General features: G+C 40.0%; 1 protein-coding gene across 3 annotated transcripts in view; it reads right to left on the bottom strand.

Moving 5' to 3' along the window:
* Positions 1-14,303, bottom strand: part of fmn2b (formin 2b) — an 89,447-nt gene that overhangs the window by 50,365 nt on the left and 24,779 nt on the right. For all 3 annotated transcript variants that reach the window (XM_030078469.1, XM_030078470.1, XM_030078471.1), the window contains exon 5: positions 4,086-4,264. In XM_030078469.1, the coding sequence (XP_029934329.1) occupies positions 4,086-4,264 (179 nt within the window). The remainder of the gene's footprint in view (positions 1-4,085; positions 4,265-14,303) is intronic.

Genomic DNA, 14,303 nt, shown 5'->3' with positions numbered 1-14,303 from the left:
TGAAACTTCATGGCACTGAAAACAGAGGGCGCAGTGATATCTTGAGGTTTGGAAAAATAGCATCAAAACTTTCAAACGACCAGTAGAGAAAAGTAGAGACTTGCATTTTGAAATGAGTTGTATTTTGCGTCTTTCTGTCCCTTATATGATAACCTGAGAGACCCATTGTATGATGCAAAAACACGGATGTTGAGGTGATCTGGTCAGATGAATATGTGAAGAAGGTATGGTTATTCAAAAATGAGATATTTAAAACTGCAAAAAGGAGGAAAGATAACGTATTTCACCAATTAATCGCCGGGCCGCAAATAGCTGCCTGGTTCTTTTAAACGCCTGGGGTCATTTTGCGTATTAAACGCCCACTTGAATAACTGCCAGGGCGATTATTTGCATTTTATTGAGGTAACCCAAAATAAGGCTATTCACCTTATTTTTGCAGAAGTAAACAGTTAGCCGCACAATAACTGTGCTGCACTTCCGTTTTCTGTCAAAATAAGAGAGCTAGCTAACATTAGAAAAAAGGGTGTACTGTAATCTTAAATCGACCGACTGTAAATATGTTGGACAGTAACTGTCATCACAATAATGGCCTGGTGCACGTCTGTGTAAAAATAAATAAAGGCCTGCAGTGAATAGCCGCCTAGTTCTTTTAAATGCCTGGGGTCCAAGTTGATTTTGCGTATTAAACACCCAGGCTATTAATTGGTGAAATACGGTAGACTTTTTGTTTAACTATGGAAGTCCTGACTTCTTTCTAACTATGAAACGTACTCCTGTGATTTTTATATATATGACATTGGCTGTATGATATCGTTTGTGCAGTTGTTTGCAAAAGTATTCACCCCCTTGGCATTTTTCCTATTTTGTTGCCTTACAGCCTGGAATTAAAATGTATTTTTGAGGCGGTGTATAATTTGATTTCCATAACAAGCCTACCACTTTGAAGATGCAAAATATTTTGTATTGTGAAACAAACAAGAAATAAGAAAAAAAAAAAAAAAAAAAAAAAACATAAAACTTGAGCATACATAATTATTTGATTTTTGCCCATTCTTCATGGCAAAATTGCTTCAGTTCCTTCAAGTTGGATGGTGTACAGTAATCTTTAAGTCATACTACAGATTATGTTTAAACCACTTAAACACTGCTTTAGCAGTATGCTTAGGGTCATTGTCCTGCTGGAAAGTGAACCTCCGTCCCAGTCTCAAATCTCTGGAGGACTGAAACAGGTTTTCCTCAAGAATTTCCCTGTGCTTAGCACCAACCATCATTCTGTTGATTCTGACCACTTGCCTAGTCCCTGCTGATGAAAAACATCCCCACAGCATGATGCTGCCACCACCATGCTTCACCATGGGGATGGTGTTCTCGGGGAATTTTGGGCTGCGCCAGACATAGCATTTTCCTTGCTGGTCAAAAAGTTCAGTTTTAGTCACATGTGACCAGAGTACCTTCTTCCATATGCTTGGTTACTATCTCTGACATGCCTTTCCATGAACTGCAAACATGTTTTCTTTTTTTTTTTCTTTAAGTAATGGCTTTTTTTCTGGCCACTCTTTCCAAAAAGCCCAGCTCTGTGTAGTATATAGCTTAAAGTGCACTAGTGGACAGATACTCCAATCCCTGCCGTGGAGCTTTCCAGGCATATCTGTGGTCTCTTTGTTGCCTATCCGATCAATGCCATCCTTGCCCGGTCTGTGAGTTTTGGTGGGTGGCCCTCTCTTCAACCTTTATTTGTGTCCCCAAGGGGGGGCAATTGGTTTTGCAGCAAGAACACATACACAAACAAGCACACAAACAAACAAGCACACAAAGGATACAAATATGCATATAAAAATATAAATAGCAAAATGCAGAGAGCAGAACATTAAGTAATCAAAAAGCCAAATTGCCTGCCACACCTTACCTGAATAAATAAAAAGCCAGACAATTCAAAGATAAAATACAAGGAGTAAAGTGGTGCTAAAAGACCCAACAGCAACTCAACTAGTTTTGACAGTAGGGAACCCTAACCTGGAGCCAGAGGGCAGGGACTGAAACTCAGAGAACAGGGGATGGGTGGCATCTGACAGGATGCTTCTGGCCTTCCTCCCCACCTGCAATGAACAAATCTGACAGAAAGCTCTGATGTACTCCCAATACCTTGCTGCTCAACTTAACTATCCTGTTAAGTGAATTTTTTGATCTGATACTAAGGTTCCCATACCAACACAACAATGAAAAGGTGAGCACAGATTCAATACAAGATTTATAAAAAAGGGTCATGAGGGTTCGATCCACTTGGGAGGACAGTTTCATGAGGCAATAGAGGTATTGTTGACCCTTCTTGCAATGCATGTTGGTGTTGTCATTAAAATTCAAGTTTTTATCAATAAGAGTCCCCAGGTACTTATACCTCTCCACTGGCTCGACCACCTGCCCCTTGATAACAGTTGGGGAGGATGAAGGCTGCCACCTGAAGATGTCCTTAGTTTTGGTGACAATTAGTTGTAGAAAGGAGTCATCACACCACTGAACAAAATCATCCACAACTGGACTGTGATTATTTTCACTGTTTTGGAGGAGACTCACAATGACCGAATCATCAGCAAATAATATACAGGTTTAATAGACATAATAGGCAGGTTTGTTGTGGTGGCATATTCTTTCCATTTTCTAATAATGGATTTAATGTTCCACATTTGGGATAATTTTTTTTATTACCCAACCCTGATCTATACTTCTCTACAACTTTGTCCCTGACTTGTTTGCAGAGCTCCTTGGGCTTCATGATGTGGCTTGTTTGGTGGTGCACACACAATTTGACTACATAACGACTTCTGTTACTTCTGAGCAAAGGAAGTGAACACATATGTATGCACCAATTTTCAGCTTTTCATTTTTTTAGATTTTTTTTTTTTTTTTTTTTTTCATTTCACTTCACCAATTTGGACAATTTTATGTAGGTCCTTTACATACACTACTCACAAAAAGTTAGGGATATTTGGCTTTCGGGTGAAATTTATGGAAAATATAAAAAGTTCACGCTATAGTGATATTATATCATGAAAGTAGGGCATTTAAGTAGAAGCATACACTGGTGATTTCCTCATCTCAAACAATTTCTTGAAACAAAAACCAACAACAGTGGTGGATATACCACAACAAAAAATGTCAGTGTCAAAAACTTGTCATGTACCCTTGAGCATCAATTACAGCTTGACAACGACGTCTCATGCTGTTCACAAGTCGACTTATTGTCTGCTGAGGCATGGCATCCCACTCTTCTTGAAGGGCGGCCCTCAGGACATTGAGGTTCTGGGGTACAGAGCTCCGAGCCTCTACACGGCGACTCAGCTGATCCCATAGGTTTTCTATGGGATTCAGGTCTGAGAAAGTGCAGGCCACTCCATTTGAGGTACCCCAGTCTCCAGAAGCCATTCTGGAGACCGGGGTTTTGGTTGTTCTTATTATGACATTGTGACATTTGCTTTTACCTTTTATTCTTTTACTTTTTATTCTTCTATTGTAACTGTTGCACTTTGAGATCATTTGTTTGATGTAAAGTGCGTTATAAATTAAATTTATTATTATTGTTATTATTCCCTAATGATACGACCTCGATGAGCTGGAGCATCAAACACCTGATGTGAATTTTGCCGTTAAACTCCTTGTTAGAGAACAGCAACTTGTGCAAAAAGTACTGAAACACTGAACAGTTGGACATGTGCATTCAAAAGTTTACAGAAGGTCATATTAAGTTCACCTGTAAATGCATTTTAGGTTCATCCTGAACTTTTTGTGAGTAGTGTAAAATCCAAATAAAAATCCATTTAAATTACAGGTTGCAATGCAACAAAATGGGAAAAAAGCCAAGGAGGTGAATACTTTTGCAAGCCACTGTATACAGTATGGATATGTTCTTGTTCATGTAGTATGATTTACTGTTCATTTGAGCTGGATACCGGTCTGTATTATGTGATATCACACTCATATTTATATTGTATCTTTAAGATGTAAAGCATTATAAAAATAATAAAATGATTCAAAACAGACAGACAGACACTGGAGAAGTGTGATTTGTAGAGACTACTGAGACTACATACATCAAACTTGGCTGCTGTTGTGGGGGTGATGTGGGTGGTGCTGCCTCCTAACTGCTCTCTGAAGCAGTCAGTGAAGGGCAGCAAGAGGCCCATGGCCAGGATCCTAGAGCAAAGCCTCTCAGCCTCCTCTGGCTCCTCCTGCTCCTGCTGGAGGAACAGTTTTTCCAGGAGTGTTCGACCTGGACATACAGAAATGAGATGGATTAAATACTACAGACAGCATGGTCACAGTAGAGAATACAATCTCCAATGGAGAATAAGGGATGAGAGAGAGAAACCAGCTTCTTTAGCTTGCATGGGACTAGACCTGTGGGGACCTTATGCAATTAAAGGTTTCACACATAATTAAAAAGCAAACAAGCAAACAAAAACAACACTTAATTCACTGGCCTCAACAGGCTACCCAGGTCGCCCCACTGATTCCCACCAGGGATCAAAAAAGTTTAATCTTGTCTTAAAGTTGCTACATTTTAGAATATTAACCTTGACATATCATTCTCAAATTAATTTTGATAGCACCATAATGGCTACAGGGAAGTGACATGAATGTTGTATAATAGAAAAAAAACATGGGTTGAGGGTTGAGACCATACAGGCTGAGCACTGTTCCTCTACAGCGTTTGGAAAAAGCAAATTGTTAGCACCCGTGTGGAAGAAGATGTAGATACACGAATCTTGTGATACTCATGCACATAAACACTCACGCGGCACTGCAGTGTCTTCCACCCACATCAACTGTTTCATCAGCAAATGTGGAATGCCTCCCAGATTTCCCATCTGGTTGGGCAAGTTGCTAGGAGCAGGCTTATATGCATATTTATATCACAGCTGGTCAATATGCAGATTTAATTTACAGATTTACTGGAAATTCAGTATTATCCCATTTGCCCACAGTTGCCTAGATAGATAGATAGATAGATAGATAGATAGATAGATAGATAGATAGATAGATAGATAGATAGATAGATAGATAGATAGATAGATAATCAGGGGGATAATCAGATGAGGAAGGAGGTGGTCAAAGAGGGAAAATCCAGCTCATCCAGGATTTTAAATCTTTTGTCTAATTGGATGGTATTAGGTGAAGTTGCTATGGTGCTAAGACCTAGGGCTCTGTGTTGTGTGGAAGTGAATAGGACTTTGAGTCTGTCCCTACACTGGAGCCAGGAGTCTTCAGCCAGGCATGGTGTAACATCTTGGCAAAGGACTATGGAATCCATCTGTCCTGTGGCAGCGGGTCCGAAGGTCAACAGGGAGTTGAGGTGCTGCTCAGATTCCTTAATCTGACAGAGGATGGATATTCCTCTGTCAAGCTTGCCAATTTTCTGGCTCATTTGGACACAGCTCTGGCATCGTGATGGAGGGCTGAGTGAGGGAACAGCTGGTGGGGTCTTAAGATGTAGCTGTAGGACACGAAAATAAGAACAACTCCAGCCAATAGACAGTAAATGGATGAAACAGAATGGTGGATTGTGGTTCTCTGGTAACTAGCATTCTAGCACGGATCCAAGTAAAAGGTCTGCAGTGGGCGCTGGGTCTCCGGTCAGGTGGTAAGCAGTGCTAACCTAGTATTTAGTATTGACCTAGTATTGAGTCTGACTGCACAATCCATTATTCCTCAACATGTGCCGCTGTTAGAAACACGCAAAAAGGTTAAAACTGCCAAAAAGATAAAAGTATCTAACCTAAAGGGCGGGGAAAGCATAAGACTATGAGGCTGTTCCCAACTGGTATTAACAACCGTCCTGAGAAATCCAAACACAAGTGGACAGTTGTCTATCTGTCTGTACACATCTTGCATTAATATGCGTCTCCCAAAGGCATCTCACCTGCCCACTTGTGTTTGGAGCTCTCTTTCCCGTTCTATAAGCAAACACACACGTATCATTTCAGAGAGAGAAAGAGAGAGAGAGAGAGAGAGAGAGACGGGTTAGGTTAGGGTTAGGGTTAGGAGAAGAGACAAAGAGAGACAGACAGAGAAAGAAATTCCCATGTTGTTAGTCCACCTTCCACACAAAAAATAAAACCACATTTAACAGGCAGCAGGTATTTAACAAAAGGTGCACCCCAAGCTGGCAGTCACTGAAGATGCATTTCACATCTGTTAAAAGCTCAGGCTCAGATTATTTAATCCAGCGGGTCTGAGAGGGTTCTCACTTAGGTGGATAAACCAATCTGTAATATTTCTGTGGTATTCCTGAGGTAACTGCAACACACACAGGTAGTATACCATATGTAGTGTATCTGTAGTATACCTATAGAAACTTTATCATGTCTAGGGTTAGAAAGAGTGTTTAATCATTCTGGGGAATGAAATTTAAAAACTGCCACTGCCTCCAAATTGTGTATGGACAAAAAAACCTGCATACTGTCAATACATAGAGTGCATGCAGAAAGTATTCAGACCACCTTCACTTTTTTCAATTTTTTTTATGTTGCAGCCTGATGCTACAATCGTTTTCATTTTTCCTCTCATTAATCTGCACTCAGTACCCCATAATGATAAAGTGAAAAAAGAAATTTAGAAATTTTTGCAAATTGCTGAGATGTTCCTACACCTTGATTAGAGTCCACCTGTGGTAAATTAAATTGATTGGACATGATTTGGAAAGGCACACACCTCTCTATAGAAAGCCTCTGTTTTTTCCTAACAACAGTTTATTAAACAGCTTTTCAAATTTGCAACATGTTAAAGGTTTTTTTTTTTTTTTTTTATCTTAGACAATATTCATATTTGTTTTAAAATTCTAACAAAAAGTGCAGGGAGTTCCCAGGGTCAGCAGCATCATAAAGTTAACTGAAAATTTAAATAATTAATGTTGAATAAAAATTAATGTTGCCCTGTTCTCCTAAGATACACTACTCACAAAAAGTTAGGGATATTTGACTTTCGGGTGAAATTTATGGAAAATGTAAAAAGTTCACGCTACAGTGATTTTATATCATGAAAGTAGGGCATTTAAGTAGAAGCATACACTGGTGATTTCCTCATCTCAAACAATTTCTTGAAACAAAAGCCAACAACAGTGGTGCGTATACCACAACAAAAAATGTCAGTGTCAATAACTTGTCATGTGCCCTTGAGCATCAATTACAGCTTGACAACGACGTCTCATGCTGTTCACAAGTCGACTTATTGTCTGCTGAGGCATGGCATTCCACTCTTCTTGAAGGGCGGCCCTCAGGACATTGAGGTTCTGGGGTACAGAGTTACGAGTCTCTACACAGCGACTCAGCTGATCCCATAGGTTTTCTATGGGATTCAGGTCTGAGAAAGTGCAGGCCACTCCATTTGAGGTACCCCAGTCTCCAGCAGCCGTTCCCTAATGATACGACCTCGATGAGCTGGAGCATTGTCGTCCATGAAGATGAAATTAGGCCTGCGTTGTTCATGCAGGGGCACAATGACTGGATTAATGATGTTATTCAGGTAGTATGGGCTTGTCACTGTACCATTCACAAAGTGTAGGGCAGTTCTGTACTGACTAGACACACCTGCCCACACAGTAACACCACCACCACCAAAGGCTCATCTGGTGACAACAGTGGCTGATGCATAGCGCTCTCCTTGATGTCTCCAACATCGTTGGTGGCCATCATTTCTGCTCAACATGAATCGGCTTTCATCAGAGAACAGCACTGAGGCCCACTGGTCCCTCGGCCAGCGTAAATGCTCCCTGGCCCATGCAAGACGATGACACATGTGCCTGGTGGTGTGGTCAGGTACCCTTGCAGGTCGTCTAGCACGCAGACCATGCTGATGTAAACGGTTTCGAATGGTCTGACGTGACACTTGGGTGCCTCTCACCTCCCTTAAACGTGCCTGGAGTTGAGTGGCATTCATCATCCGGTTCAGCAGGGCACTGTTCACAATGAAGCAGTCATCAGTGTGGGATGTGGCCAAAGGACGTCCACTTCCATGCCTTTCTGTGACTCTTCCAGTCTCTCCGTATCTCTGTTGCAACCTACTGATGTCACTCTGTGACACTCTAAGCTCAGTGGCCACTTCCATCTGAGAACAACCTGTTTGAGGCCTCGCAATGGCGAGGTGCTGCTGATCAATTGTTAGGTGTCGTCTTGGTCTCATGATGTCAAAATGTGAACAGCATGATGAGGAGGACTGTTTAAATACCAATTCTAATTGAACCAGGAAATTTATTGGTCGAGTCATGGATCAAACACCTGTTGTGAATTTTGCCGTTAAGCTCCTTGTTAGAGAACAGCAACTTGTGCAAAAAGTACTGAAACACTGAACAGTTGGACATGTGCATTCAAAAGTTTACAGAAGGTCACATTAAGTTCACCTGTAAAGGTTATAATGCATTTTAGGTTCATCCTGAAATTTCACCCGAAAGCCAAATATCCCTAACTTTTTGTGAGTAGTGTATGTAATTGCTGCTGTATGCTCATGAATAGGCCACCCTTGTTAATGAGCCCTTAGCTTTCAATGTGTTTTTTTTTTTTTTTACTAAATAAAAGATATGCATAATATTTTAAACATTTCAATTAATTGACAGATGAACCTCCACTTAAGATGTACTTTTTATTTAAAGTGAATGAATTGCAATGGAAAATATAAATAAAATAGCTTATAACAGTGTTAATTTCGTCGGCTATTTTTCAATTTAATTTGAGTCTTAGTCTTGTGTCAAATGCCCTTATTAGTTTTAGTCATATTTAGTCAACTTGAATTCTTTTTTGTTGAGTCACATTTTAGTCGATGAAAAGTCTTGGCATTTTAGTCTAGTTTTAGTCGACTAAATTACAAAGTATTTTAGTCTAGTTTTAGACAATAGTCTTTTTTAAGTCTTTGACCTGCATCATGTTGGCTTTTTTTTTTTTTTAATTTAACAATATGTTAAATTATTATTATTATTTTAAAAATGTAAATTGCTTATCAAACAGACCTAACATTTCAGCTACCAATGAATGAGCAGCAGCATGTGATAACATAGATTGAAAAATAAGCCGAAGTGATACCGCTTCTCTGAATAGACAAGCGAAGCCAGTGTGCTGCTGTTAGCCAGTGAAAATAGAGCGGAGTGGCAACTCTTCACTTTTTACACAATCTATGTCAGTGCGCTGCTGTTTTAACTTTGTTCTCGCTGCGCTACGCATCAGACAGCGCCGGTGGGTGTGTGTCTCTGCGTGTGTGCTCCTCAGTCACACACACACACACACACACACACACACCCCCCGGCATGAGCACACAGCAGTGCAGGGGGAGAAAAACTAACGCGCATCGCCCTATCCCCCGGGCGAACAAGCTTTTTTTGAGAGCAAGCATTGATTATGCGGGGCACCGTCTCAATTTGCGGGACGCGTGAAATGGGCTTCAAGCGCTGTACGTGCACGCGCTACGCGGGACAGGTGGTCACCCTAACTGTGGATCTGCTGCTGCGTTTAACTGTTGCGCCTGCACTTGCTGCGGCTGTTGCTCTGTATAGATCAACCTGCCCTCAAAAGATTCTCTCTGATTGGATTTCTTCCCAACTTGTCCCACAGAAAGGGGAGTTCTGACTGGATCTCTTCTCCGTTCGTCCCTCCCTAACATTTTCCTCTCGTTTTTATTCGTTGACTAAAGAGTCAGTTATATTTCGTCACAGTCTTCGTCATCATATCTGACTTTTTATTTCGTTTTTATTTAGTTTTCGCCCATGAAAAAGGTTCGTTGACGAATATTTTTCGTCATAGTCTTCGTCAGCGAAATTAACACTGCTTCAGTGAGACAGCTTCTCTTGCTCTCATAAATTGCAGATGCAAATTCCACTCGGCAAAACTTTTTCTCCTCTCCGCCATGTGTGTAAGCACTGTGCATGTACAGCTTTCACTGCTGATTGGCTGTTACCCGTGCCGTGGCTCTGCGTGTAACCAATCAGATGGTGCTGTGGGTGGGACTATGCTGAAGACAGAGAAGTGACTGCAGACAGAGAGGCGCGGCTGCATCAGAGCCAAAATAACCCAGTTTTAAACTGATCTCTTATCGGCCGTCGGATTAAAAAAAAAGGCAGATGCCGATATGGGTCAAATTGCCAAATATCGGCGCCGATAATCGCCCCGGCCGGTAATTGGTCGATCCCTAGTGATTAGTGAAGTCACCTTGGCCCTCCATGGCATATGATTGGACACCCCTGAGCTACACAGTCAAGTCACACATCATCAAGCCAACAACAACCTGCATGTGAGCAAGCCAAACTGAGCCGTCGAACTGGGGCACACATGAACACCATAATCAAGTAACATTAGACACGGCCGTCAACAACACAAGCAGCAACTACACAAATTTTGAAAAAGGTTGGCTATGACAGTAAAAGCCTGATAATAATGAACATAAAACAACTTACCAGTGATATCTTAATCCAGCCATTGGCCCAGCTTGAATCTATCGCTAAGCCAGCGAAAAGCTACAGTTTAATAGCAAGCTACAAAATGGTAGCTAGCTATGGACTAATGAAGCAGCATAATGTCCAATGTCCAAAAACTCAATGAGCAAACTTTAACATGACAGCGCAAACACCACATCAATCATCACTCATGATGATGTCCCATCACATCTTTTTTACTTTTCTGCATGAACTAATTTCAGTAATGCTCAAATCGTGTCCTTATTACATTTTTGTTGTTATGAAAAACAATAAAGTACACAGGCTGCCAGCTTTTTAAAAACTCCCACTAGCCAAACAGCTCAGATTCAGACTGGTGGATGCCCGACTGTCCGGCTTTGCTTTTTGCTGCAATCAAGACAAGATTTATTTAGCATAGTCAATAAAATGCATATATATATTGTCAGGTTGATTGGGCCCAGAGTGGGCCCTACTGTAAGTCGAAAAAACCATCTGTCCCAGGGCAGCCACTGCCTTTGCCTCCTTGCAAATCTTGAGTTTCCAAGTAGTAAATAGAAGTAGGAAGAACATGTACAATAGGATAGATGAGATCGATAGAAACTTTATTGATCCTGAGGAAAATTCTGGCATCCAGTAGCTTATAAAACCATACAACACCCAGGAATAAGAGTAAAAAAAAAAAAAAAAAAAACAAGCAAAAAAAAACTTAAAAAAAAAAAATAATAATAGCACACAGCATGGGCAGTGTTGAAATAGTCTAGTAAACATTCGAGAAAAGTGATGCCTTGCTGTTATTGTAGGACTTGATAGCTTACTATGAGCCAGCTGTCTAGCTCTGCATAAGGAACACCCTGCTAGAGCAGTATAGCTCTAATATCTAATCTGTGCAGAAGGTATTAAGAATGAAGGCTATCTTATTACGCAAATTACCACTTTAATTGTTGAGAGAACTAATGTTAGAAACTACAAGTTTATTTTCCAAAAACTACAAATTTCATTTCCCCTCCGCTCCACAAGGTGGTTTCAGTGCAGACAATCTACCTGTCAATCATTGCCTCCCCTATTAATACAGACCTGGACCGGCAGGACTTCCTCTCTTTGTCCCCAAACACATGCTGCTGGAAGTTGTTTGGTGATGTGTGCCATGTGTCTTTTGAAGTTATTTCAATGTAAGTCAAGTTTCATTTATTGATGAGTATTATATTTTTTGATTAAGCCAATAAGTTAATGGTTGATTGTGATTTAACTTGTTTATTATGAAGTTAATCTGAAGTTTATTATGATTATGTATTAGGGCTGGGCGATATACCGAAAATTTACCGATACCGAAATTTATGACAATAACCAGCGTCACTTTGCGCATGTCGGTAAGGTCGGTATTTTAAAAAAACAAAATAAAAGTCGTTTTTGTCTTTTTTGGCTGTGTAGGTACAGCCTAAACGGGACATGAACATACAGGCATGTTCATGTCCCTTTAAGACGCTGTACTACGTGTACAGCGTGTGTAGTCACGTGACTCCACCCCCTCCAGTCTGCAACAAGAAGGGAAAGAGACGATGAGGAAACGGTTCAAATGTAGAAGCGGCTGCGGCTGCAGCCGAGGTAGTCGAAGTAGATTCAGTCGAAGAGGATTTGCTTGTCATATTTTATACCCAGTTCTATCACCAATTCCCTGCAACCTTGTTTCCTGTGTGGTCTGTGTGGCTCCAGTTAGAACCTTAAATCCCCAACAACTAAGAGTGTATTGTAACAATAATGAGCCTCTATTCTTAACCTTACTCCTATTAGCGTTCTCTTCCTACCCCTCCACAGGAGGTCAGAGGTCAAGGAGTTGTGAGGATTCAGTGTTTTGCTCAAGGACTCTTCCCATAAAAATGCAAAGATTTAAAAAAAAATGACTGTGTTGTAAATAAAAAAAAAATCACCTGCAAAAAATACTAGAACTTTAGTAAAAAAAAAAAAAAAGCAAAAAAGATCACCAGAATATAAGTAAAAAATAGCACAAAAATAAGAACATTATCAGATTTAAAAAAAAAAAAAATCAAAAGCTAGGTTATTAAAATGATATAAGAAATACTTCAATTCAAAGGGAAATTCAAGTGTCACCACAGTTCCGTCCAGCACAAGTCACACAACAATCGTATAAAATAAATAATAAAGAGAAAAAAATGCATCCGTGTGTCTGTGTGGTGCAGTAGTACTTATCTACCTACCTATCTGAGCAGTTCAACAGCAGTGATGCATTTCAAGGTCAGATCAGTGATGCTGGATCAGATTTCTTGTGTTTAATTGCTTGTGTGCGCACAACCTTTTACAAGCAGCTAAACTATTCATCATTATAGTGGCACAAATATATTATATATTATAAAATATTACTTCAAAATGTGAAGTGAAACAAAGATTGATGATTGTCTTACTCTTACTTCTATCTGGAAATGTGCAACCGAACCCTGGACCTGAACTGCAATATATTCAGACTCCTGCTGATTTCAAATCAATGTCTGGTCTCAAACTTGTTCATCTTAATGTGCGCAGTTTACTACCCAAAGTGGACATGGTCAAAATTTGGGTTAGATCAACAGATGCAGACATTGTGATAATCTCTGAAACGTGGCTGACTAAATCTATTACAAATCATGACATTAATATAAATGGATACAATATCTATCGCACTGACAGGCCCAAAAAAGGTGGTGGTGTAGCTATCTATCTTAAATCAAGATTTGATGCTTCAATTGTCTTGTCCAAGTCTATTTGTAAGCAAATTGAGTTTTGGCCTTGAATCTGGAAATAGCCAAATCCCTCTCTATAACTGTTGTTGGTTGTTATAGACCTCCATCTGCCACCAAGGAAGTGTTATCATCCTTAACGCATCTTCTGTCCAAATTAAATTATAAAGAGCTTTTAATGGCAGGAGACTTTAATTGGGATTGGTTAAATGCTGCTTCTGATGAATTTAAATCCTTCTGTGACTCTGTAAATCTTAGCCAGTTGATTGGTCAACCAACTAGGCCAAATATTAAAAGTCCTGAAAAGTCTACTTTGATTGATTTGATTCTAACAAATGTTCCTCATAAATTTTCATCCTTGGGTGTTTTCTGCAATGATTTGAGTGATCACTGTGTAGTTGCAGCTTGCAGAGACACAAAAATCCCTAAATGCAAACCGCGCATTATTTACAAGAGGAATTTAAAGAAATTTAAAGAACGAGCCTATCATCATGATTTGTCTTTGGTTAAATGGGAACATATAAGTCTGTTGCCAGATGTTGAGCTAGCTTGGACCTTCTTGAGGGAAAACTTTGAGAAAATTGTAAATAAACATGCTCCTATAAGGAAACTCAGGGTGAAGGGGCGAGAAAACCCCTGGTTCTCTCCAGAACTGTCGCATGTCATTCATCAGCGTAATGTGGCATGGGCCAAAGCCAGAAAAGGTGATTCTGCCAGTGATTGGACTATTTTTAGACAACTAAGAAATAAATGCACCTCTCTTATTAAAAAGGCTAAATTGGAATATTACTTATCTGTCACAACTGAGAACCTTAATAATCCACAGAAATTTTGGAAAGTGATCAAATCTTTATCTGTAAACAAAAGCCCCCAGGTTCTTCCTGCTTTTGTTGTAAAAGACTCAGTCCCAGTTTATGATAGAACTGAGGTCTTAAATTGCTTTAATAAACATTTTATGTCATCTGGTATTCTGTTTGAGTCTACAGGAGTTGTCCCTGTGCCTCGCCGTACTAACTCCAAATTGTTTTTTGGAGAACCTTTTACATTTGTACCTTTTACTGTGCGGCAAGTTCATAAGGCTCTCAAAACTCTGAATCACAGAAAACCTCCTGGGCCAGATTTGATAGAGCCTTACTTTTTGAAAA

The sequence above is a fragment of the Myripristis murdjan genome, chromosome 19, assembly GCF_902150065.1.
Source record: "Myripristis murdjan chromosome 19, fMyrMur1.1, whole genome shotgun sequence".
NCBI lineage: Eukaryota > Metazoa > Chordata > Actinopteri > Holocentriformes > Holocentridae > Myripristis > Myripristis murdjan.
Note: the sequence above shows the minus strand (reverse complement) of the source record. Positions and strands in the feature narration are given on the sequence as shown.